The sequence below is a fragment of the Acanthochromis polyacanthus genome, chromosome 21, assembly GCF_021347895.1.
Source record: "Acanthochromis polyacanthus isolate Apoly-LR-REF ecotype Palm Island chromosome 21, KAUST_Apoly_ChrSc, whole genome shotgun sequence".
Classification (NCBI taxonomy): Eukaryota; Metazoa; Chordata; class Actinopteri; family Pomacentridae; genus Acanthochromis; species Acanthochromis polyacanthus.
Window position 1 is genome coordinate 27680375 of NC_067133.1, and position 24301 is coordinate 27704675.

The window sequence follows — 24301 nt, forward strand, 5'->3', positions numbered from 1 at the left end:
AGTGGCATCCACCTTGGTCTGTGGAACCCAGCAGTGTGTAGTGTCTGTTGGACTGTCTGCCTTGAGATGTTGCCACCAGCAGGGTCTAGATTCTCCAGGATGGCCTCTGTGGTGATCCTTGGATTCTTTTTCACCTCTCTCACTATCCTCCTGGCCAGCAGAAGTATCCCTTTTGGCTTCTGACCACGGCCTCTGAGATTTTCCATGGTGTGGAGGGTTCTGTATTTTTTAATAATACTTTGCACTGTAGCCATTGCAGCTTGAAAACATTTAGATATGGTCTTATAGCCTTTTCCTGACGTTTGAGCAGTCACAATACACAGCCACAGGTCCTCTGAGACCTCCTTTGTCTTAAGTCTGGGTTATGCTTTCCACACGAACGTGATGTGTGGAAATGAGATGCTTAGAAATCCACTGGAGAGAACATGTGTGGCTTCATACTCGTCTGCTCCCAAACTGCACGGTGCAGTGTATCGCAAACACACGTCTACCACAGTACTGAACTAGAGTAGAAGAAGTTTGCCATTGGTTTACACCACTTACAACATGACATTTTAACGAATAGTTGCATTTCAGCAGTTAGTTTTAATTTCACGCCATGAATTGTGCCTAACTTGGTTGTCACTGTGATCTCTGTGTGATGAGTTGTATAAATACCTGTATTTCTGAACTTCTGCTGCTAGGAGCTCCTGTTCTTCCGCCAATTTCCACATCTCCGTCAGCATTGTTAGAAATGTTTGGAGGTACACACAAAAATTTTCCGCTTGAGAAGGGCCGTGTGAGGGGGCGTGGCTGCTAAAATGAAATAATACAGCTGTTCCCAATGAGTCAGGGTAATTAGGATGCTTTGGACTGTTTGGAATGGTATAGAACCTTGGATTTTCTCATAGATTGTGAGAGTTTGCAATTTGTTTGCAATCAGTTTATTGTAAATCTAAGCTGAGAAAATATTTTTTCCACAGTGATGCCTCTTGTACATATAAGAGTCAAAATCTGCTAAGGAGTAATAATGTGTAACAAATCATCTAGAAATTCAAATTCTTTTATTGATTAATCAAAGGACATTTTATTACACTTTGATGATTGCCTTAACAGTAGAAACATATGAAAAGATAGTAAACTAGGCACGTTTTTGACAAATGGCCTATCAACGTGGACCCATACGTCTCACAGATACCACCACATCTTATGTACATTATTTTTTTACAGACGGCGATCTAGTTATCATATGATCGATATATTTTGATCACAGACGGGCTGTTAGCCACAAATGATTTATTTTTCAGTCGGAAATATTTCAGTGGGTTGATTGATTGCAGAGAATGTTTCGTTGTACTGTTTTTTGTTGAGATATCCGGACTGACAGCCGACTTGATTTTTTGACGGACACAATAACATGCGTAAGGGCTGTAATTTCCTTTCATTTTTTTGTTAAATAAATATGCTCTTGAATCTAGTTAGACTTGTTTTTATTAGGTCAATATCTATGTTTTTCAGAATAAAGTTTGTTTTGTGGCAAATATAAATTGCAAAGCAGCAGGTGAACTCCAAATGTGGCTCAGTCGGAATTGTTACACTCAGCACCATCGTAATTCGTCAATTATGACAATAAAACCTTATTTTTCTCGAGAAATCATTAGAACTGACACATGGAATTGTTTCTATTATCTCATAACTCTATTATTTTGTCTAAACTATTTTTAAGGCACATTTTATCTATCTATATATCTGATGGACAGATTTCTATTTTTTTTAGGAATTCTGTCTCAGAAAATCTAATGTGACATTTTAGAATTTATTCTTTTAGCTGAGAGCCTTTTTGTCATCATGTGATTTTGTTTTTGCATGTTTGGTTGTATTTCCTTTAAATGACTGTATACTTGCAATTTCCCATAATGCCACTCAGTGCTGTGTGTTTTCTTTTTTGCCATTATTTTCATTTCTGTAACTCTAGTTTTTATTCTTTGGCATTGTGCTGCACATACTGCAGGTGACAAATAAAAACTGTTGAATCTGGAAGTTAGCGATTTTGCTATTAAAAATGTACGGTGCATATGGTTGTGAATGATTTTGTGTACGTGTAAACACTTTGTACAAAAGTTTAAATAGATGAAGTGATACTGGATGACAGCATATTTGAGGTGCATCATGTTACAAGTTACTGTTACTGACAGAAATAATGATGATGTGTAGATTCCTGCTGCACCAAACTGAAAACCAGCAACTCTGGGACGCAGTGGGAGGTTTTCTTGGTTTCAAACTGCGCCAGCTGCATGGAAAGTTGGGATTGGGTCATTATGGGAGGGAATGAGACACACCTGGATGCAGGCGGGTGGTAGTTTAAACCTCAATACTGCTCTGTCACTGTAATGTACTGGATGTCTTGCTGCATGAACACTGGAAATAAAGAGGAACTGTAGCTGCTTCTTCACATTATTCATGGCCCAGTTAATCAGAAAAAACATACAGTCTGTAGAAAATGGAATACTTCTCCTCTAAATATACTGAAAGGAAAATGATCTTGTTGGAAATCACTTTTCCAAAATCAGTGACTGAAAGAAAATACACTGTCTGTCCAAAAAAATGTTGCCACATGGATTTAACTGAGCAAATAGGTAAGAGTCTTCCATTGGATAATTACTGCAGTGATGAATATGTTTCAGCTGCAGCAACTTCTTTAACCCTGTAGCTGATGCAGTGAGGAGCTTCTCATTTCTTAAACAGCCACGTCAGAAGACATATCCTGTAGTCATGGAAAGGATGTTAATCTGTCTCAGAAGGGTCAGATTATTGGCCTGCATCAAGCAAAGAAAAGAATGAAGGAGATTTCTGAAACTACAAAATCAGGTTAAGAACCGTCCAACACATCATTAAAACCTGAAGGATAGTGGAGAACCATCATCTGTGGTTGGAACAAACTCTTAGATGATGGCAGGAAATCAACAATAGAACTCATGGCTATGTTTAATAGTGAAAGTAAGAACATTTCTACACACATAGTGTGAAGGGAACTTAAAGGATTGGGACTAAACAGCTGTAGCTCTAAGAAAACCACTGATCAGTGAGGCTAATCAGAAAAAAGGCTTTAGTTTGGTAGATAGCATAAAGATTGGACTCTGGACCAATGGAAGAAGGTCATGTGGTCTGATGAGTCCAGATTTACCCTGTTCCAGAGTGATGGGGGCATCAGGGTAAGAAGAGAGGCAGATGAAGTGATGAACTCATCATGTCTAGTGTCTACCAGCCTGTGGGGGTTAGAGTTATGATCTGGGGTTGGTCAGGTTCAGCAACGTTATGTTCCCAAAGAATGAGGTCAGCTGATACCTGAATATACTGAATGACCAGGGGCCTCATTTATAAAACATTGCGTAGGATCCATACTAAAAGTTTGCGTACGCCGAAAATCTGAAATGGGCGTATGCCCTTCGATCCTGATTTATAAAACTGCGTAAGCACAGCTGCATGCAATTTCCCCTTTATAAATCACACACCAGCTGGAAGATTGCACAGGTGCATCCACCTCACATTCCGCCCACAACACACCCACATTTTACCATGAATGGTCAATGCAAAGTAACTCATGAATTATCTGTATATAAATAAGCTGCTGATCCACGGCATTTTACACAGCGCCGGCCTGCAGTCTTTCCCCTACACTGCTGTGCATCAGGATGAATGAGTCATGTGTTGACCCAGGCCACCCTGCCACTAAATTTGTTATGATCATGTCCGATGTACAAATAATTTGTACACTGATTGAATGTACATTTTTTCGGTTCACAAAGACAAATTCATCTTCCCTCGGAGCCCTTACAGCAACACGAGTGCAGTCAGTTACGTCGATTACATTTGGGAAACCGGACATTGCTGCAAATTGCCGTTTAATGTTGGCCTGTTCACCCACAGTGTAAGGAAACCTGATTTATTGACTGGTCATGTTCATAATGTCATCCAAAACAGCTGGCATTACTGCGCTGAGGGATGGTTGTGATATCCCAGACCTAAAGGACATCATTTAACTGTATATCAGACCCAGATAGGATTTAGACAACAAATGTAACCTCATATATTCTTCATATAAAACACAAACCTGTCGACCAATTCCCGCTGGAAGGAGCCGGTGTCGCCAGAAACCCCAGAGCGGTCAGCACCTGTGTCTGTACCGGGATCCACAGCTCGATAACATTTGAAGATGGAAGTTTGATATATGAACATTGTTCTGCAAATACAGTCGTAGGCCGAATGGCGCACGTAACTTTTCTAGCCCTGTTTTGTGCATACGCAAGCTTTACAAATGAGGCCCCAGGTCTTTACATCAGTGGAGTTGTTCTTCCCTGATGTTCATGGACATGTTCCAAGATGACGATGCCAGGATTCATGGGGCTCACATTGAGAATGAGTGGATCAGGGAGCATGAGATGGATTGTCCTCCACAGAGTCCAGACCTCAGCCCCACTGAGAATCTTTGGGATGTTCTGGAGAAGACTTTGTCCGACTCTCCCATCATCAATATAAGATCTTGGTAGAAACTTAATGCAATTCTGGACAGAAATAAATGCTGTGACATTGCAGAAGCTTATCGAAATGATGCTACGGCAAATGTGTGTCGTTCTCAGAGCTAAAGGCAGTCCAATGAAATATTAGTGTGTGTGACTTTATTCCTGAAGATCTTTCATTTATTCCATTCTATTTGACTTGTGAAGTTGAGTTGTCATTCATTTTTATCAACAATTAATTACAGACAATTCCAATTATTTCAGAATTTATTCTGATTGTAAAAAAAAGTGACATTTTGGCATTTAAATTAAAAAAAACAACATTTTTCAAAGGAGAGCACAGCAGTGTCAGTGAAAACATCACAGGACTGAGAGCCACAGAAATAATCAGTCACCGTGGCCCTGCAGAGAATTAATGATTCACTAACATGTGGTGGAACAATGTGCTTACAGAAATGTAGTTCTATTCAGTCTGACCGTCTACACACTGAATGGCTGCTGTCCATCTCCTGTTCTGTGAAGCTATGAGTGTAACAGCACAAATTTATTTAGATTTTTTTTTCATTTGGAATTGATTTAAACCAAATATTGAAATACATTTAAAGTACTGTAAACTGAGCACCATTAAATAAACAAAGCACAAACAGGTACTCCAAGCCCTTGAACAAAAAACCTTAAGTTGGTGAATTATACACACTTAAATACAGTATTTTCATGACCACTACATTGCGTGACAGTGTTTGTAAATCCACTTGCAGCTAGAAGCACTTCATGTTTAAGAACACAACTGGTAAATATGTACATGCTAAAATATTATAGACAGCAAAGGCATAGTTTAATAGGCACAGATGTTTTTTATCTGTTTTCTATTTAAATCTGACCTTTTTTCTGGTTTGCACTTGTTTTTTTTCCTCTAAAAAAACAGTTAATGACACAAAAACTTGTGGCAACAGTCAATAGAACAGGATTGTGATGGGTTAAGTCAGTGGGTTAAGGTGTGGTCGTGAATACAATCACATGAAGGTAAAGACAATCATATCATTAGCAGCGCTGACTTGAGTTTCTGTGGTGCAAAGTTTGGAATAAAAGACTAAAAATTCAAGTTCTCAGGTCAGTGTATGTTGTGTTAACCCAGAGAGTGCTGCTTCTTCAGGCTGTCTGAGCGTCTCACTCTCTCCTCCGGGGTTTTTCTGTACCAGCTCCTGGAAGGAAAAAAGCCACAGTCATGACTGTCTTCAGATGACATGGCTTCAGAGTTCATCACAGCACAGAAACAGCTCTGGTGAAAGTCACTAATGACCTTCTCATACCGTCAGACAATGGACTGATCCTATACTTGTTTTATTGGATGTTAGTGCGGCATTTGACACCATCGACCACAGACTTCTATTCAGGCGTGAACTAACCGTGACGTCACCCGTTGGTTTCAACGCCGAGAAAATGAAGCCCGGATTTTGCTACTTCCTGGTCGCCGTTTTGGATTTTTTGGAGCCAGTGACGTAAAAAGCGTCATCAAACAGACTGGACCGGAGAGCAACTAGGGGCAGGATTGGCTGAGGACTCTCTTATCCCGCCCACGTTTTACCGCAGAGGCTTCTGTTGCTGTCTATCAAGTATAGCCACGCCCCTGGCTCCGCCAACTTTAACGATTTATTTAAAATTCAGTATTGATTTATTTTAAGATCGGCCACCTGATCTCTCATTTTGACCATGAAAACTAACGGGAAAAAAATCCTGAGCTGTAGAAAATCAGTCTATCAAATTTTATTTTCTCCAAAAATGAATTGGGGTCTATGGAGAAAAAGCTTCTTGGAGCCAACCCTAGCGGACGGCGTGATATTGCAAGTTTTTGACACTTCCGGGTTGGCTTCAATTCTGGAGCCAGATGCTACGTCCACTATATATACAGTCTATGCTTCTATTACAGCGACTAGAACATTCTATTGGCATTAAAGGGACAGCACTGGACTGGTTTAAATCCTACTTATCAGACAGGTTCCAGTTTGTGCATGCCAGCATAGTAAGGTTGGGTTAGGGTTACTAACCCAACCTTCACATACTGTTCACATCATACATGTTTCCTTTAGGCAATATTATTAGGAAGCACTGTATTAATTTCCACTGTTACGCTGACGACACTCAGTTGTATTTATCTATGAAGCCAGAAGAAACTAATCAGCTAGTCAGACTGCAAGATTGTCTTAAGGACATAAAGACCTGCACGACCTGTAATTTCCTACTACTAAATTCAGACAAGACTAAAATCATTGTATTTGGCCCCAAACATCTCAAACTCGCTTTCAAAGCCTATAGTTACTCTGGATGGCATTACACTGGCCTCCAGTACTACTGTGAGGAACCTGAGAGTTGTTTTTAACCAGGACATGTCCTTTAACTTGCACATAAACTAAATCTGTAGGAAAATCAGGCACATCTTGTCTTAGACTGATGTGGAAAAACTAGTCCATGCATTTCTTACTTCCAGGCTGGACTATTGTAATTTCTTACTATCAGGATGTCTCAAAAACTCTGAAAACGCTGCAGCCAGAGTACTGACAGGAGTTAGCAAGAGAGATCATATTTCTCATATACTGGCTTCCTGTGAAATCTAGAATATAATTTAAAATCCTTCTTCTGACATATAAAGCTCTCAATGACCGATCTCCATCATATCTTAAAGATCTGATAGTACCATGTTATCCTAGTAGAACTCTTCGCTCTCAAACTGCAGGCTTACTTGTTGTTCCTAGAGTCTCTAAAAGTAGAATGGGAGGCAGAGCCTTCAGTTATCAGGTGTCTCTCCTGTGGAACCTGCTCCCAGTTTGGGTTCAGGAGGCAGATACCCTCTCTATTTTTAAGACCAGACTTAAAACGTTCCTTTTTGACAAATCGTATAGTTAGGGCTGACTGGGTGACCCTGAGGGGGCCAGGTGGAGTGTTCATGTACACAACTGACTTCCTCTTCGATGTTCCTCAGTTCTGCCCCTACTTATGCTGCTATAGGCCTATAGGCTGCTGGGAGACCTCTCTTCATGCACTGAGCCCTTCTCTCTGAATTATAATTGGCGCTATATATATAAAATTGAACTGAATTGAATTGAATCACAGCTCATGTGACTGATGCAAAAGCCAGCATCAAATCCAACAACCCAGTCAACACCCAACCTGTTGAAGTATGAACTCACCCCTGGCGGTTCAGGTGGACGGAGGCAGGAGAATTTTGACCCTGGCTTGGCTTCAACACTCTGGATTAGGAAAAAGAATAAATGTTAAGAACTTTCAGGGACAATAAACAGAAACTGCATTAACACAGTGCGAAAAATGTGTTCACAGATAAAAACACCTGTTGGTCGTGGGGCTCTTTGGCTTCTGCTGCATCTTCCTGACCTGTGCTGGGGACTCACCAACCCTGGAGGAGAATTCCCCAAACACATCATCACTGCATAACCATATCTAATCTGTGAACTAAAGCTGCATTGTTCTTCTCCATCTCACCTCTTCTTCCTGTCCAGAGACCTCTGTGTGGCAGCAGAAAGAGCCACCCTCTCTTTGGGGCACTTGGCTTTCTCCTGAAGACACAACAAGTTATGAGGTTGTCACAAACCTGTCTTCTCTGTAAATCACTTTGAAAATTTGGTTACACAAGAAATCATGTTCTAATGGCAACGAGGTGAGCCGTTAGTGTGTGGATTCATACCACGGTACACAGGATTCTACTCTCTAACCCTCTAACACATGAAAACTCAAGCTGGTGTAAAAGCCAATACTCAGTGACAGAAAAGTGAAAGGAAGCATGAGTTTTCCTTTCAGTTCTTCACCTTCTTCTAATTAAATACGTTTTTGTATTTGTTTGTCAGTTACTGCCCTGTGTTTTCAGGTTACCATGTCTCGTAGCTTCCTCTCTGCACGGAGCTCCCTGTCCTGCTGCAGCAACGCTAAGCGATCGCCCAGCGGCATTTCAAAGAAGATGTCATGGATGTCATACAGGGCTGCACGTAACTGTGGGACAAAAGATAATAGTGTGATGGACATACGCTACCATTCAAAAAGTTTGGACACACCTTCTCATTTTAATGGTTACAATGTAGATTCTCACTGAAGGCATCAAAACTATGAATAAACACAAATGGAATTACACAGTAAACAAAAAAGTGTGAAATAAGTCAAAGCATGTTTTATATTTTAGATTCCTCAAAGTAGCCACCCTTTGCTTTGATTACTGCTTTACACACTCTTGGCATTCTGTGGATGAGCTTCATGAGGTAGAACCTGAAATGGTTTTCACTTCACAGGAGTGCCTTGTCAACGTTCATTTGTGTAATTTCTTTCCTTCTTAATGGGGTGGAGACCATCAGTTGTGTTGTGCAGAAGTCAGGTTGGTACACAGTTGACAGCCCTGTTTGACAACTGTTAGAATCCATATTATGGCAAGAACCAATCACTGAAGTAAAGAGAAACCACAGTCCATCATTTCTTTAAGAACTGAAGGTCAGTCAGTCCAGAAAACTGCAAAAACTTTGAATGTATCCAAAAGTGCAGTCACAAAAACCATCCAGTGCTATGACCAAACTGGCTCACATGAGGACCGCCCCAGGAAAGGAACCCCAAGAGTCTCCTCTGCTGCTGAGGAGAAGTTCATCAGAGTCTCCAGCCTCAGAAATATCAAGTTAACAGCAGCTCAAATTAGAGCCCAGATAAATGCCACACAGAGTTCTAGCAGCAGACACATCTCTACCTCAACTGTTCAGAGGAGACTGACCAATCAGGCCTTTATGGTCAAACAGCTGCTAAGAAACCACTACTAAGGAAGAGCAACAAGCAGAAGAGATTTGTTTGGGAAAAGAAACACGAGGAATGGACATTAGACCAGTGGAAATCCGTGCTTTGGTCTGATGAGTCCAAATCTGAGCTCTTTGGTTCCACTCACTGTGTCTTTGTGAGACCAGAAAAGGTGATGGATGGTCTCTACATGCATGGTTCCACCATGAGGCATGGAGGAGGAGGTGTGATGGTGTGGGGGTGCTTTGCTGGTGACACTGTTGGGGATTTATTCCAAATCTAAGACACACTGAACTAGCATGGCTACCACAGCATCCTGCAGCGGCATGACATCCCATCCAGTTTGTGTTTATTTGGACCGTCATTTATTTCTCAACAGGACAATGACCCCAAACACGCCTCCAGACTGTGGAAGGACTATCTGACCAAGAAGGAGATGATGGAGTGCTGCTTATGTCAGATGACCTGGCCTCTACAGTCACCTGACCTAAACCCAATCCAGATGTTTGGGATGAGATGGATCGCAGAGTGAAGATAAAAGGACCAACAGGTGCTCAGCATCTCTGGAAACTCTTCAAGACTGTTGGAAAACCATTTCAGGTTCAACCTCATGAAGCTCATCCAGAGAATGCCAAGAGTGTGCAAAGCAGTAATCAAAGCAAAGGGTGGCTATTTTGAAGAATCTAAAATACAAAACATGTTTCTACTTTTGTCATTTTTCTGCATAATTCCATATGTGTTCATTCATAGTTTTGATGCCTTCAGTGAAATTCTACAATGTAAACAGTCATGAAAATAAAGAAAAACTATTAACTGAGAAGGTGTGTCCAAACTTTTCACTGGCAATGTACAAACACGAACGACAGCAAAAGCATACCTGAGCTCTAACTCTCTCTTGCAGGGACAGATCTTGTGCTGAATAGTTGCCTCTCTTCTGTGGAGCCTCAGTCTGAAATGAACGGATGAACTCCTGTGTATCCTGAGGACACATTCGCAGTTAATTTATTAAACGACCACCACCAGTTGTGCACATATGCTGAGTTTCTGATGGTAATATTCTCACCACGATGGTCTGACGCAGGTGTTTGACCTTCTCTGTTTGGAGCAGCCTGCGTGTCAGAAAGCCTCGAATGATGGCACCGATCCGACAGAACGCTCTCTGCTGCTCTGCTGTCAGAACCTGAACATCGTGAAGACAGGAGCAAAGAGGAGTTCTGAGGAGGTCAGTAAAGTCCATACATGTGAACAGTCACACAAACAGAGAGTTACAGGTGAGACACAGACATAAAACAGAGGAAATCTGACTGCTCAAAGTTTGCTTCTATAGCCTGGGAGACAAAATCGTCATTCTCATTTCATCATTGTTTTAGTCTGGATTTTGTCTGATCTGATTCACATATCTTTAAACCTCAAGTGTGACTCCTCTTGTGGACGTTCTCCTCCTTTATCACCAGTATCTCTGAGTGAATTTTAGGAGAAAAACATGAGGTCTACCAGGGTCCACCCACCAGACTCAGCCTGGCCCGAGGTTTGCTGGCTGCCCAAGTGGAGCCCCACAGATAAACCGGCTGCTGGACAGACGGAGAGGAGACACTAGATGGGACAGGACTGGAAAAACCTGGAGAAAGAAACATGAGAAACTTTAAATTCACACAAAGAACAGGACCTATATTCACTCTACGGTCTTTTACTGAGAAATTCCAATATAAGAGTCTATGAATTATTACTACTCCGTCAAGGAACGCAGTGGAGTTTATGTGACAATCGTCATTAGTTTGTCTGTCTGTCTGTTCGCAACATGACTCAAAAACGGACTAACGGATTTAGATTAAATTTTTGGGGAAGGTCAGAAATGACACAAGGACAAAGCGATTATATTTAGCCAGTGATGCAGCTTATAGTCTGAATCTATGCATTTTTTAAAGATGTTATCCATCAGAAATGATACAAGAAACGAGCAGACTTACCGTAGTACTGCGCTCTTTGAGTATTTTTATAGTTTAGAAAATGCTATTCCAGTATTTAAGTGTGTGCTAATATATTTTTCTGTATATTATCTTGTGTAGCGCATCTCAGCAAGCAATATTATCTCATAATTGTTTCAAAAAGACAAAAAAATGTAAGCAAAAAACCATTTAAAATAGATTGCATCGTCTGGTTTCACAGTCTATCCCGTCATCACGCCTCTTAAAATTTTCATTTTGTTTACATCTGCTGGAGGAGGTTACACGAAAACTGTGACACCTACAAAATAATGTTTGTTTTTTTCTTGTTTAGAAGTTAAAATGAAAAGCTACCCAAAGGCAATAGCGCAGAATTTGAACAGTAAGCATGCAATTCACAAAAGAGTGATGAAAAAAGAAGGTCACCAGGGAAAAAGCTCTGGCACGATTTCTCTCATCTACTGTTGTGAGCAAAAGTTTCCATCCACTTGTAAAGTCCATGTAAATAACAGCAGTGTTGAGTTTCAATGACTCCTGAAACTCTTAAATCTTCTTTGATGATCGCTGTGTGTCATAAAACAATCATGCATGTTGGCTCTTTTGTAGATTAATTAAAGCTCTTCTGGTATTAAGACAAAATCTGCTGGGTCAAAAATATACATACAGAAATGCTGATACTTGGTTGACTAACTTATGGTAGTTCTCTGAACATGCATCTTTTGTAACCACAGCCTAATAAACTCCAGCACAGTGAAGTCGTACCTTTGCCGTGTCCAGGTGATCGCTCACCTGGTGTGTGGGTTGGACTCAGTCCTGGGCAGGATGGGCTCATAACAGGACAGTTTTCATTCACAGACCTACGATTCCAGCCACAGCCCTGCTCCAGCTCCTACAGAACACCGAATACAGACACATGTAGTTATCATGTTTAATTCAGACCAAACATCTACATGTCAGCGTACAAACACACCTCCCTACCTGCCCTCTCTTCTATACCTCGCCCATAATTCATGTCGCACTAGGTCTAGTGAATACATCAAGCTCATCATCCTCAATATTTCTGCTATTGTTAGCCATAACTCCTTTCGCTTTAACGACAGGAATACCTAACAAAACACTCTCAAACACCAGCGGTAAGCTTAAACTCCTACAGATTGTAGTTGACTGTTGCTCCTCATGATCACTTCGGACCTTACATGCATACTTATGTACACTGCTGTTCAAAAGTTTGGAGTCATTTTGAAATGTCCTTATTTCTGAAAGAAAAGCATTTTATAAAATGAAGATAACATTAAGTGAATGATAAATCCAGCCTAGACATTGTTAATGTGGTAAATGACTGTTCTAGCTGGAAACGGCTGATTTTTAATGGAATATCTCCATAGGGGTACAGAGGAACATTTCCAGCAACCATCACTCCTGTGTTCTAATGCTACATTGTTTTAGCTAATGGTGTTGAAAGGCTAATTGATGATTAGAAAACCCTTGTGCAGTTATGTTAGCACATGAATAAAAGTGTGAGTTTTCATGGAAAACATGAAATTCTCTGGGTGCCCCCAAACTTTGGAACAGCAGTGTATACACACGTGGACAAAATTGTTGGTACCCCTCAGTTAAAGAAGGAAAAACCCACAATTCTCACTGAAATCACTTGAAACTCACAAAAGTAACAATAAATAAAAATTTATTGAAAATTAAATAATCAAAATCAGCCATCACTTTTGAATTGTTGATTAACATAATTATTTAAAAAAACAAACTAATGAAATAGGGCTGGACAAAAATGATGGTACCCATAACTTAATATTTTGTTGCACAACCTTTTGAGGCAATCACTGCAATTAAACGATTTCTGTATTTGTCAATGAGCGTTCTGCAGCTGTCAACAGGTATTTTGGCCCACTCCTCATGAGCAAACAGCTCCAGTTGTCTCAGGTTTGATGGGTGTCTTCTCCAAATGGCATGTTTCAGCTCCTTCCACATATGTTCAATGGGATTCAGATCTGGGCTCATAGAAGGCCACTTTAGAATAGTCCAACGCTTTTCTCTCAGCCATTCTTGGGTGTTTTTGGCTGTGTGTTTTGGATCGTTGTCCTGTTGGAAGACCCATGACCTGCGACTGAGACCAAGCTTTCTGACACTAGGCAGCACATTTCTCTCCAGAATGCCTTGATAGTCTTCAGATTTCATCGTACCTTGCACACTTTCAAGACACCCTGTGCCAGATGCAGCAAAGCAGCCCCAAAACATTACTGAGCCTCCTCCATGTTTCACCGTAGGGACAGTGTTCTTTTCTTCGTATGCTTGGTTTTTGAGTCTATGAACATAGAGTTGATGTGCCTTACCAAAAAGCTCCAGTTTGGTCTCATCTGTCCAAAGGACATTCTCCCAGAAGCTTTGTGGCTTGTCAACATGCATTTTTGCAAATTCCAGTCTGGCTTTTTTATGAGTTTTTTTCAGCAGTGGTGTCCTCCTTGGTCGTCTCCCATGAAGTCCACTTTGGCTCAAACAACGACGAATGGTGCGATCTGACACTGATGTACCTTGGCCTCGGAGTTCACCTTTAATTTCTTTGGAGGTTGCTCTGGGCTCTTTGGATACAATTCCAACGATCCGTCTCTTCAATTTGTCATCAATTTTCCTCTTGCGGCCACGTCCAGGGAAGTTGGCTACTGTCCCGTGGGTCTTGAACTTCTGAATAATATGAGCCACTGTTGTCACAGGAACTTCAAGCTGTTTAGAGATGGTCTTATAGCCTTTACCTTTAAGATGTTTGTCTATAATTTTTTTTCGGATGTCCTGGGACAATTCTCTCCTTCGCTTTCTGTTGTCCATGTTCAGTGTGGTACACACCTTTTCACCAAACAGCAGGGTGACTACTTGTCTCCCTTTAAATAGGCAGACTGACTGATTATGAGTTTGGAAACACCTGTGATGTCAATTAAATGACACACCTGAGTTAATCATGTCACTCTGGTCAAATAGTTTTCAATCTTTTATAGAGGTACCATCATTTTTGTCCAGGCCTGTTTCATTAGTTTGTTTTTTTAAATAATTATGTTAATCAACAATTCAAAAGTAATGGCTGTTTTTGATTATTTAATTTTCAATACATTTTTATTTATTGTTACTTTTGTGAGTTTCAAGTGATTTCAGTGAGAATTGTGGGTTTTTCCTTCTTTAACTGAGGGGTACCAACAATTTTGTCCACGTGTGTACACACACACTTTCCTACACCTCACGTGCATTTTTTTCATTCACATGCATATGCTCTCATGCTTCTTCCTTGTTTTCTTTTGTTCCATGTTATGTTTATATGTATATTTGTGTCTGTGGTTTACACATGTACACACGTGGACAAAATTGTTGGTACCCCTCAGTTAAAGAAGGAAAAACCCACAATTCTCACTGAAATCACTTGAAACTCACAAAAGTAACAATAAATAAAAATGTATTGAAAATTAAATAATCAAAAACAGCCATTACTTTTGAATTGTTGATTAACATAATTATTTAAAAAAACAAACTAATGAAACAGGCCTGGACAAAAATGATGGTACCTCTATAAAAGATTGAAAACTATTTGACCAGAGTGACATGATTAACTCAGGTGTGTCATTTAATTGACATCACAGGTGTTTCCAAACTCATAATCAGTCAGTCTGCCTATTTAAAGGGAGACAAGTAGTCACCCTGCTGTTTGGTGAAAAGGTGTGTACCACACTGAACATGGACAACAGAAAGCGAAGGAGAGAATTGTCCCAGGACATCCGAAAAAAAATTATAGACAAACATCTTAAAGGTAAAGGCTATAAGACCATCTCTAAACAGCTTGAAGTTCCTGTGACAACAGTGGCTCATATTATTCAGAAGTTCAAGACCCACGGGACAGTAGCCAACCTCCCTGGACGTGGCCGCAAGAGGAAAATTGATGACAAATTGAAGAGACAGATCGTTCGAATTGTATCCAAAGAGCCCAGAGCAACCTCCAAAGAAATTAAAGGTGAACTCCGAGGCCAAGGTACATCAGTGTCAGATCGCACCATTCGTCGTTGTTTGAGCCAAAGTGGACTTCATGGGAGACGACCAAGGAGGACACCACTGCTGAAAAAAACTCATAAAAAAGCCAGACTGGAATTTGCAAAAATGCATGTTGACAAGCCACAAAGCTTCTGGGAGAATGTCCTTTGGACAGATGAGACCAAACTGGAGCTTTTTGGTAAGGCACATCAACTCTATGTTCATAGACTCAAAAACCAAGCATACGAAGAAAAGAACACTGTCCCTACGGTGAAACATGGAGGAGGCTCAGTAATGTTTTGGGGCTGCTTTGCTGCATCTGGCACAGGGTGTCTTGAAAGTGTGCAAGGTACGATGAAATCTGAAGACTATCAAGGCATTCTGGAGAGAAATGTGCTGCCTAGTGTCAGAAAGCTTGGTCTCAGTCGCAGGTCATGGGTCTTCCAACAGGACAACGATCCAAAACACACAGCCAAAAACACCCAAGAATGGCTGAGAGAAAAGCGTTGGACTATTCTAAAGTGGCCTTCTATGAGCCCAGATCTGAATCCCATTGAACATATGTGGAAGGAGCTGAAACATGCCATTTGGAGAAGACACCCATCAAACCTGAGACAACTGGAGCTGTTTGCTCATGAGGAGTGGGCCAAAATACCTGTTGACAGCTGCAGAACGCTCATTGACAAATACAGAAATCGTTTAATTGCAGTGATTGCCTCAAAAGGTTGTGCAACAAAATATTAAGTTATGGGTACCATCATTTTTGTCCAGCCCTATTTCATTAGTTTGTTTTTTTAAATAATTATGTTAATCAACAATTCAAAAGTGATGGCTGATTTTGATTATTTAATTTTCAATAAATTTTTATTTATTGTTACTTTTGTGAGTTTCAAGTGATTTCAGTGAGAATTGTGGGTTTTTCCTTCTTTAACTGAGGGGTACCAACAATTTTGTCCACGTGTGTATTTGTTCCTGCTGGTGTCTTTGCAAAACAGAACTGGTTCTCAAACACTTTTACCCAGTAAAATAACCGTCAAATAAAGAAAAAAAGAAATGAAAGATTATTTTGTGCCTTCTTTTTCTCTTTTGGCTACAAAGACAAAAAATAACACGTGACACTTCGGCACCAGAATAAACGTAGTATGTTTTGTTGCTGTTGTGGTGATTTGGTGTCTGAGGACTGCGATGCCCTGTGCTGACCAGGCGGAGGCGCTGCTGCTCCTTCTCCTGCTCAGCGAGGAGCAGAGACATCTGCAGGGCATGTTCCTCCTCCAGACGCCTCTGCATGTCCTCCATCGCCTGAGCTCGCCACTGGTTCTCTTCTGTTGATGTGCACAAACAAATAAATCTTTTACCATTTCAAGGTTTCATTCACTTAAAGGGAAAGTTGACAGACAGTGATCTCAAGTGAGAATGACTCAACTGCAGAGTACAAATGAGTTTAAAACAGCATCAGACTGCTGAACCCATTAAGACAAGCTCACCTGTCGTCCCAGCCTGTGACTCTGCAGTGGTTCTGAGTACACTTGGAGTTTTCCTGCCACTGGTTGGCCCCTGAGGATCATCCAGCCCCATCCTGAGTGTGACCTGAGCCAGGTCAGGAGTCCCCCGGGGCCTCAGACATGGAGAGGGATTCTCCATCTCATACTGCTGGTTTAACGGGGCTGCAGGGCTGCGCCGGTTCGGAGCCAACCATGTCACTCCTGCCATAAAGCGGGGGACTCTTTCCTGACTGCGGTCTATGTGCTCCAAGCTGTGCAGCTGGCTGTCCATGGTGTGGCAGCGCCGGCGAAATCCTGTCGCCAGAAGGTCATGGTGTCCCACGGAGCCGGGCACTGAGGCACTGACCGGGCTGCAGCTCTCCTGCACTGGACTGGTGCCACAGTGACTGGATCGACGGCTGCCACCCCTCCCAGCTGAACCATAGAGACCAGTGGACCCTTCTCCCCAGTCTGCCACACCAGCTCCTTCCACCGACCTTCCTGGGCTTCGAGGGATAAGGTCTGCTGGGCCGATGGGAAACGAAATGTGGATGTTCCCCGTAGAAACTGGGCGAGGTCTGCGTCTCTGTGGACGAGGACTAACGCTGGACTCTGGACTGGGGAGGCGAGGATACTGCTCTGGCAGGCCGGGTGAGAGGCAGACGGACCTCTGAGGACTGGGGTCATACAGAGCTGGATGCTGGACCTGAGGTGGGCCGCTGGGACTGTGGTGCAGACTGAACCCAAACTGAACACCAGCATCCACCACGGGGCTGCAGCTCCTCTTCTCACCAGCAGAGACGCTCTCTGATCGGGGAGTCTGGGGGATTGAGTTGACAACTGTGGACCCCTGCTCTCTCTTCACGTACTCCCTCGATCTCTTGAGAAGGCTGTCCAAACTAATGTCCTCTTCCTCCTCCTCCTCGTCCTCCTCACTCCTCTCTTGGTTCTCCACCTTCACTTCTTCCACTCCTTTGTAACCATTTAGGATGGGGCTTTTAGGGCTCAGGCTGACGGGATGATCGGTTGTCTGAAGCCCAAATCCAGAGTCTCTGGGAAGCCCTGGTGAGTCGGTGACCAGAGTGTAGCCGCTGGCTGCTGCAGATTTATGTACTGGCAGCTTATTTTCACTCAATTCTTCATGTACCTGTACAAGATAATAAGTAATGATGATCAATCATGATATAACTGTGAGATATATATAGTGACGTGTAAAAGTATTTACCCCCCTACAGAAATCTTCTATTTTTGCAAAGTTTTCACACATAAATGTTCCAGATCTTCAAACTAATATTTATAGTTATTGAATATTAGACCCAAAAAACACAAAATGCAGTTTTTAAATTAGGAATTATTATTTGATCTATGGAAAACCTATATCACACTTGTTGAAAAGTAACTGCCCCACCCCCCACCACCACCGAAACCAATAACTTTTGGTTTGGTTTGGCAGCAACAACTGCAGTGAAATGTTTGTTCCAGCTTGTGATCATCTTTTACATCCATGGAGGGATGTTGGGCCACGCTTCTCTACAGAATAGGTTTAATTTAGTCACTTTAGATGATTTATGATCATGAACTGAACTTTTAAGATCTTACCACAACATCTCAATTTGACTCAAGTCCTGACTTTGACTCGGCTGCTCCAGAACTTTCATTTAGTTCTTTTTGAGCCACTCAGAGGTGGACTTGTTTGTGTGCTTTGGGTCCATTAGTGTTGAGCTTCAGGTCATGAACTGATGATGGATGTTCTTCAGGAGGTTCTTCTGATAGAGCGCAGAACTCATGACAAGTCGCCCAGGTCCTCCAACCATCATCCTACCACCACCATGTTTCACTGCTGGTATCATGTTCCTCTTGTGGAACGCAGTATTAGCTTTACACCAAAAAGTTCCACTGTTGACTCATCAGTCCACAGGATGTTATCCCAAATGTCTTGGAGCTCATTCAGATATATTTTTGTAAATGCTGGACACACCTCTATGTTCTTTTAGGTCAGTAGTGGTTTGATCCTTTAGCTCTTCCTCCCAGAGTCTTCTTTATTGTGGAATCATGTAGACGGATCTTAACTGAGGCCAGTGAGGTCTGCAGATCTTTAGATGTTCCTCTGGGTTCTTCTGTGACCTCTTGGATTAGATGTCGATGCTCTCTTGGAGAAATGTTGGTCATTTGTCCACTCCTGAAGGTTCATCACTGTTTCATGTTTCTCCATTAGTGGATGGTGTCTCTCACTGAGGTTCTCTGGAGTCCCAGAGCCTCAGCAACAGCTTTGGAACCCTCCAGATTCATGAACGTCAGTGACTTTGTTTCTCATCAGTTCTTGAATCTCTTCAGAACGTGGCATCATGTGCTGCTTTTTGAGACCCTACAGCTGCCTAACAATGCAGACAGGTTCAGTCTAGTGATGTTTGGGTTCAACAAGCCTGGAAGGAATAATATGTGAGTGTGGATGGAGAAACTTGGTCATTTAGTAAATTGGTAGCTAAGGGGGCAATTACTTTTTCTCTTGGGGCAAGATGGACAGCATTTTTCCTTCAACAAAATAAAATCATCATTTAAAAACTTTATTTTGTGTTTTCTTAGGTTATCTTTGTCTCACATTAAAATTAGTTTGATGATCTGAAACATTTACATGACCAATAAGCAAAAATAGAAGACTTCTGTAGGGGGGCAAATACTTTTAAATGGCAATGTATGAACATATTAGATTAAAGAGTAGCTTGAAGAGGCAGTGATACGGCTGTGGATGTCGAGTTGATAAAACAGAGCCATCATCAGGTAAAAATAGCCCAGGAAGAAGTGTTTAGTCATACAAGCGGTACTTAAGTCTAAAAATGTCGCCAGAGACTGTGGGCCAGACTGTAATTCAGTTTTTGTGCCACAACGTGGGACTGACATACAGACCTAATTCACAAATGGAGCACAAAAACGAGATACACAAAACATGTCATGTTCATCAGCATGTATTTCTGTCTTACTGCACAATGCAACACCATCACTGAACCCATTTTCTCTACTGACCTGAGCGTGATCCAGAATGACCTGAACCCGGGCCAGAAGCTTGTTTCTCTGCTGGTTCTGTCTGTCGGCCTCCAGCTGAACTGCTCTCCGTCTGAGGAAACACATCTCACCACGCTGCTCTGCACTCAGCTGCAAACAGAAAGGATTCAAACAAAATGACACACGGATTAGAAAAGATTTGCGAAGAACTGTTTGTGATTTTGTTCACAAGTGTTGGTTGCAAAGTGTGTTTTCTTGACCTTCTTTCAGTATATTTTTGCATCTTCTTAATCGGAACAGATCTTCACACTGGCCTCTTAGTCATCTGACGAGTAATGAAGTTTGTCAGCAGTCACATGCAGATGTTTCCTCTGATTAAAAGCGACTCAAAGTTCCTCGTAATCAGTTTTCTGCTGATCTAATAGAACATTCTCACAGCAGACATTTTGACTCTCAGTTCCATTAAATGTCCCACGGTGTCAGACTGCACACTGGAACCTCTTTGTCAGGCAACATCATTTTTAATTTAATCATTAACATCTGTGCTTTTCCATGATTTAGATCTCACAGTGAAATTTTTAACGACTGCACCTCATTTACTGTTTGTTTTAGGGACAGACCGATTATCTGCCTTGCTGATTATCGTGGCCGATATTTGGCATGTTCCAGATTATCTTTATCAGTATTTTTATTTGTCGATTAGCGATGAATTAATTGTTCTATTTCAGGTGTGATGCAGGCTCCTCTCTCTGTCTGTGGTCTTAGAAATGTCTTTTTAAAACTCATCGGAATGCTCGTCCTGCCTCATGAAACAGACATGCAATAAGTTCCTTTGTCCTTTTGGTTAGAGATACTTTCTGTAACTATGCAGGCCAGAGACACAAACAACACGAATCATCATTTATAAAACAAAGCATCTTTGTGCTTTTTGCTAGGAATCTGTGTGTGTTTTGTGTGTTGTTGTGTCCTTACCAGAGGTGAAAGTGCAGCTCGTCCATGGAAGCGGATGGCAGAGCGACTCTTCAGGGAGCACAGCGGGTCGCATGTCCACTTCCTCCTCAGTTTTCCTTCTTCCTGCAGTAACGCCAAAGTCCGCAGGCAGAAGTCCTCATAGCTTTCCATCTCTGGACACCCACACATCCGACTCTGAAGAGGGGACCATGCAGCGTCGTCTGGAAAATTCAACAGAGAATTCGATGATCCACGGGTTGGTGGAGGATTTCACCTCCTGAATCAAGGGACACGATACCAGTAGCCATGCAACTTTTCTTGATCTACCTCTTAGGAAGAAAAATAGGTAAATAGATTTTTAGGGTCCAAGCACCAACTGGTGCCATCTACAGCTATGAAATTTGGTACACATATAACCTTGCCAGCAAGTTGATTTCTCGCGATATTTGTGAGTTCACAAATCTCTCAAGAAACCATCTTGCACCGCTCCCGCATTCACTGTTCGTACAGAGCCAAGTTGGCACGGGCCAATCACGCAGCAGTACTCGTGTGTGTGGCGGGATATCCGGGTATGACGACAACACCAAGCGCCAGTAGATCAAAACAAACATGGCAACGGAGGACAACGATCGTGTAGATGCTGCTATTAAGTCAGTTTTAGCTGAATCTCCTATCGCTTCTTTGAAGGAAGAACAACGAGAGGTGCTTTGCGCATTTCTGGATGGTAAAGATGTTTGTGCTTTTTAACCTATGGGTTTTGGTAAGAGTTGGCTAAAAACAAACCTGTCAGAGGCGGGACATACTGTTGCATTGTCCAATCCGTGCCTCTTTCCTCCGAACGGATTTACATGGAGCGGTCCCAGATTGATATTGTGGAGTACTATCAAGTACTACACAATTATTAATCTGGCTATTGCCAGGTTAGTACACATATGCAACTCATCAAGACACACAAAAATGTAACTGACACCCATACCTAAAACACAACAGGAAGTCAGCCATTTTGGATTATGTGTCACATTTTGGACCATTTTGGACCAATTTTTGCACATTTTCAAAAGTTATAAGTTCAAACAGGGTAACCCCTGACAGAGCTCAAACTTGGCCAGGATGTGCACCAGACATGGGTGATCAAAAGAAGTCAAAATGCTCTACAAAAGACTGAGGGTGTGGAAACAGAGGCCCCCAGAATTTAGACAATTCGACATGGCACAGGAAATGCTGTACAACAGTCCTGTACATGCTCCAATCTGCCTCAGAGTTTACATGTGTGATAAAACTCCAGTCCCGATAACATCCATGGGCCCATATACATTCACAGATACAGCGCTACCTGGTGGACAGTTCTGATAGTCCACCATCAACAAGGCCATAGGCTGAAGTACATTCTCTGCTGCAGCGCCACCTGGTGGACATGGTTGGATTCGCTGACCAGCAAGGATGCGAAGACCCAACCAACGCTGCTTGCATTTTTAATTTTGTTTTCTTTTTTTTTCATAAAGGATGCAAAAATACCACAAAAAAAGTTGCTCTAATGAAATATAGGTAAATGAAAAAAGTGGGCATCACTATATTATTGTAGAGGATATTCCATTAAATTAAAAACACTTTGACTTCTTCAAAAGATGATTTTGTTTTCCATCTCAATTCTTAGTTTTTTTTTTAAAGGATTATGAAATGGAATAATAAAGTGAAAGGGGGAAACAAAACCTTACTACTCAATTTTAATCATCCTCTTATCCAATATAATTTTTATTTATTCTTCCAATTTGCATTTTATTTAGTTCATTTCATTCAGCTTACTTTTTCTCACTTCTAATTATTTACCAAGCATTTGTTTTGTTGAACTCTAATTTAACTTTATAATATAATATAATATAATATAATATAATATAATATGGAATAATAAAGTGATAGGGGGAGACAAAAACTTACCACCTAAAATCTAACATAAATGAGATTTCTTCATCCAATTTGCATTTCATTTTGTTCCTGTAATTAAACGTGCACTTCTTTTTTAAATCCTTTGATGCATCAGTGGGTCAAAAATGAGCCGGTCAGGTCGTTTCTTGGAAAATCTTTGTGATGAAAAGTTTTTATCATTTCATATTCCAGCTATTCCTCAAAAACATGTTTTGATATCATTCCATCAAAAATTTTAAGACACCTTTTATACTTTAAAAAAAATTGCAATGTTTGTATTAGTACCTCAAGCGCTTTATCCCTGATAATAGCAATCACAAACTTCTTCATTCTTGTGTGGACCAAAACACAATACAAATGATTATTCTGAATCAAAATGGCAAAAAAAAAAAAGGCAAAAAACAAAAAAAAGAAAACACAAAACACAGAAGCATCGACTCTCATACAGGTCTTTTTTTTTACCTCTTATGGAAGAGTGTAGGGTCCAATCACTGGAGCATCTAGGGGGTAACTTTCAAATTATTCTCCATGCTTTTGTTTTGTTTGACTTCTAATTTTATTTACTTATGTAACCCTGCTGATTTCCACACACCTCCACTGAAAATGACAAATCACCCACAACAATGGATGGTCTGTCTGCTCCTGGTGTTGTTTTTCTCATCACACTCATCACATTCCTGCCATTCCTGTGCTCTTCCTGCTTCCGCATGTCATGGAGGAGAACCGTGATCGATAGAGCTGCTATTTCTGAAAATGTCTGTCAGCAGATGAGCCTCCACGGACAGGTGATGGAGGACAGAACAGATCAGCTGTGCAGATCCGGTCGGCATCAGCTGGACCTTAAATGATTTAATTATTCCTGTTCGTTCATCCTGATGCTGTCAATAATCACATTAAACAGCAGCAGCACAGTGCAGATACACGTTGTCTTTTCCATGCAGCTCTTAAAGAGAATCACCTAATCGATATTCTTATTGATTGTATTTTCTGGAAGTCGCTCTGGTCCAGATGTGGATTCTTACCTTTAAAGGTCACATCTGCTTCCGCCGAAAGCTGGACCAACGTGTCGCAGAGAATCACGACCAGGCGGCGGCTTCAGCTCCTCAATCTCGGTGTGGTCACCATCATCATCATCATCATCGTCCTCACCATCCAGCTCTTCCGGGATCCAACAGCGCCTCCTAGCAACAGCAGGCGGGCCGCGTTCCAACTCGCTACATCCGCCCCCAGGTTCCTTCAGCGTAAGATGACAAACCGGAAATAGTATTGCAGAAGTCAAAAATCAAATCAAATCAAATCAAATCAAAATCAAAATCAAAATCAAAATTATATATATATATATATATATATATATATATATATATATATATTTTTTTTTTTTTTTTTTTTTAAAGAGTCTACAATACATCAGAAATTTATAAAGTGAAAAAATACATATGCAACTGTCCAGATACACATTTTAAAATTTAATTTCAAATCAGGCAAAACAGCTTTAACTGATCATAAACATTACAAAACAAGTGCAAAAAATATATTTAAGAAAACCAAACTAGACTGAATTGGATAATAGACCCCACACATGTAACAACATAACGAGAATTCTTTACACTAAGGCATTACTCCTTCAAAGAATACACTTGAGGAAATCCTGCTAGTAATTACATAGATAGATAGATAGATAGATAGATAGATAGATAGATAGATAGAT

At 41.2% G+C, this 24301-nt stretch overlaps 2 protein-coding genes across 3 annotated transcripts in view; both read right to left on the reverse strand.

The window, feature by feature from the left end:
- Window positions 1-2742: 2742 nt before the first annotated feature.
- mfsd13al (major facilitator superfamily domain containing 13a-like) overlaps window positions 2743-24301 on the reverse strand; it is a 228316-nt gene continuing 206757 nt past the window's right edge. Inside the window, exon 8 of the transcript XR_007938645.1 lies at window positions 2743-2877. The gene's annotated coding sequence lies outside the window, so the exon portion shown is untranslated. The remainder of the gene's footprint in view (window positions 2878-24301) is intronic.
- On the reverse strand, window positions 4746-23781 carry LOC110956721 (centriolar coiled-coil protein of 110 kDa). Of its 2 annotated transcripts, none has more exons than XM_051941051.1 (14): window positions 23616-23781; window positions 20692-20891; window positions 19741-19869; window positions 16723-17866; window positions 16439-16560; window positions 12008-12107; window positions 10784-10893; window positions 10339-10455; window positions 10153-10254; window positions 8379-8495; window positions 7992-8065; window positions 7840-7905; window positions 7682-7741; window positions 4746-5698 (listed from the first exon to the last, which is right to left on the reverse strand). In XM_051941051.1, the coding sequence occupies exons 2-14, from the start codon at window positions 20857-20859 to the stop codon at window positions 5623-5625; spliced, it is 2385 nt and encodes a 794-aa protein (XP_051797011.1). In that variant the 5' UTR covers window positions 20860-20891; window positions 23616-23781; the 3' UTR covers window positions 4746-5622. The 2 variants fall into 2 exon arrangements, with proteins under 2 accessions (XP_051797011.1, XP_051797010.1); XM_051941050.1 differs by having other exon boundaries at window positions 11981-12107; window positions 23616-23780.

Excerpts from the sequence above, each read along its gene's own strand:
- LOC110956721 (XM_051941050.1), bottom strand. The coding sequence starts at position 20,859 with ATGTGTGGGTGTCCAGAGATGGAAAGCTATGAGGACTTCTGCCTGCGG. Across the intron at positions 16,561-16,722 it reads GTCACAGGCTGGGACGACAG|AAGAGAACCAGTGGCGAGCT; the intron begins GTGAGCTTGTCT and ends GCACATCAACAG. Across the intron at positions 10,894-11,980 it reads ATCACCTGGACACGGCAAAG|GTTTTTCCAGTCCTGTCCCA; the intron begins GTACGACTTCAC and ends TTCTTTCTCCAG.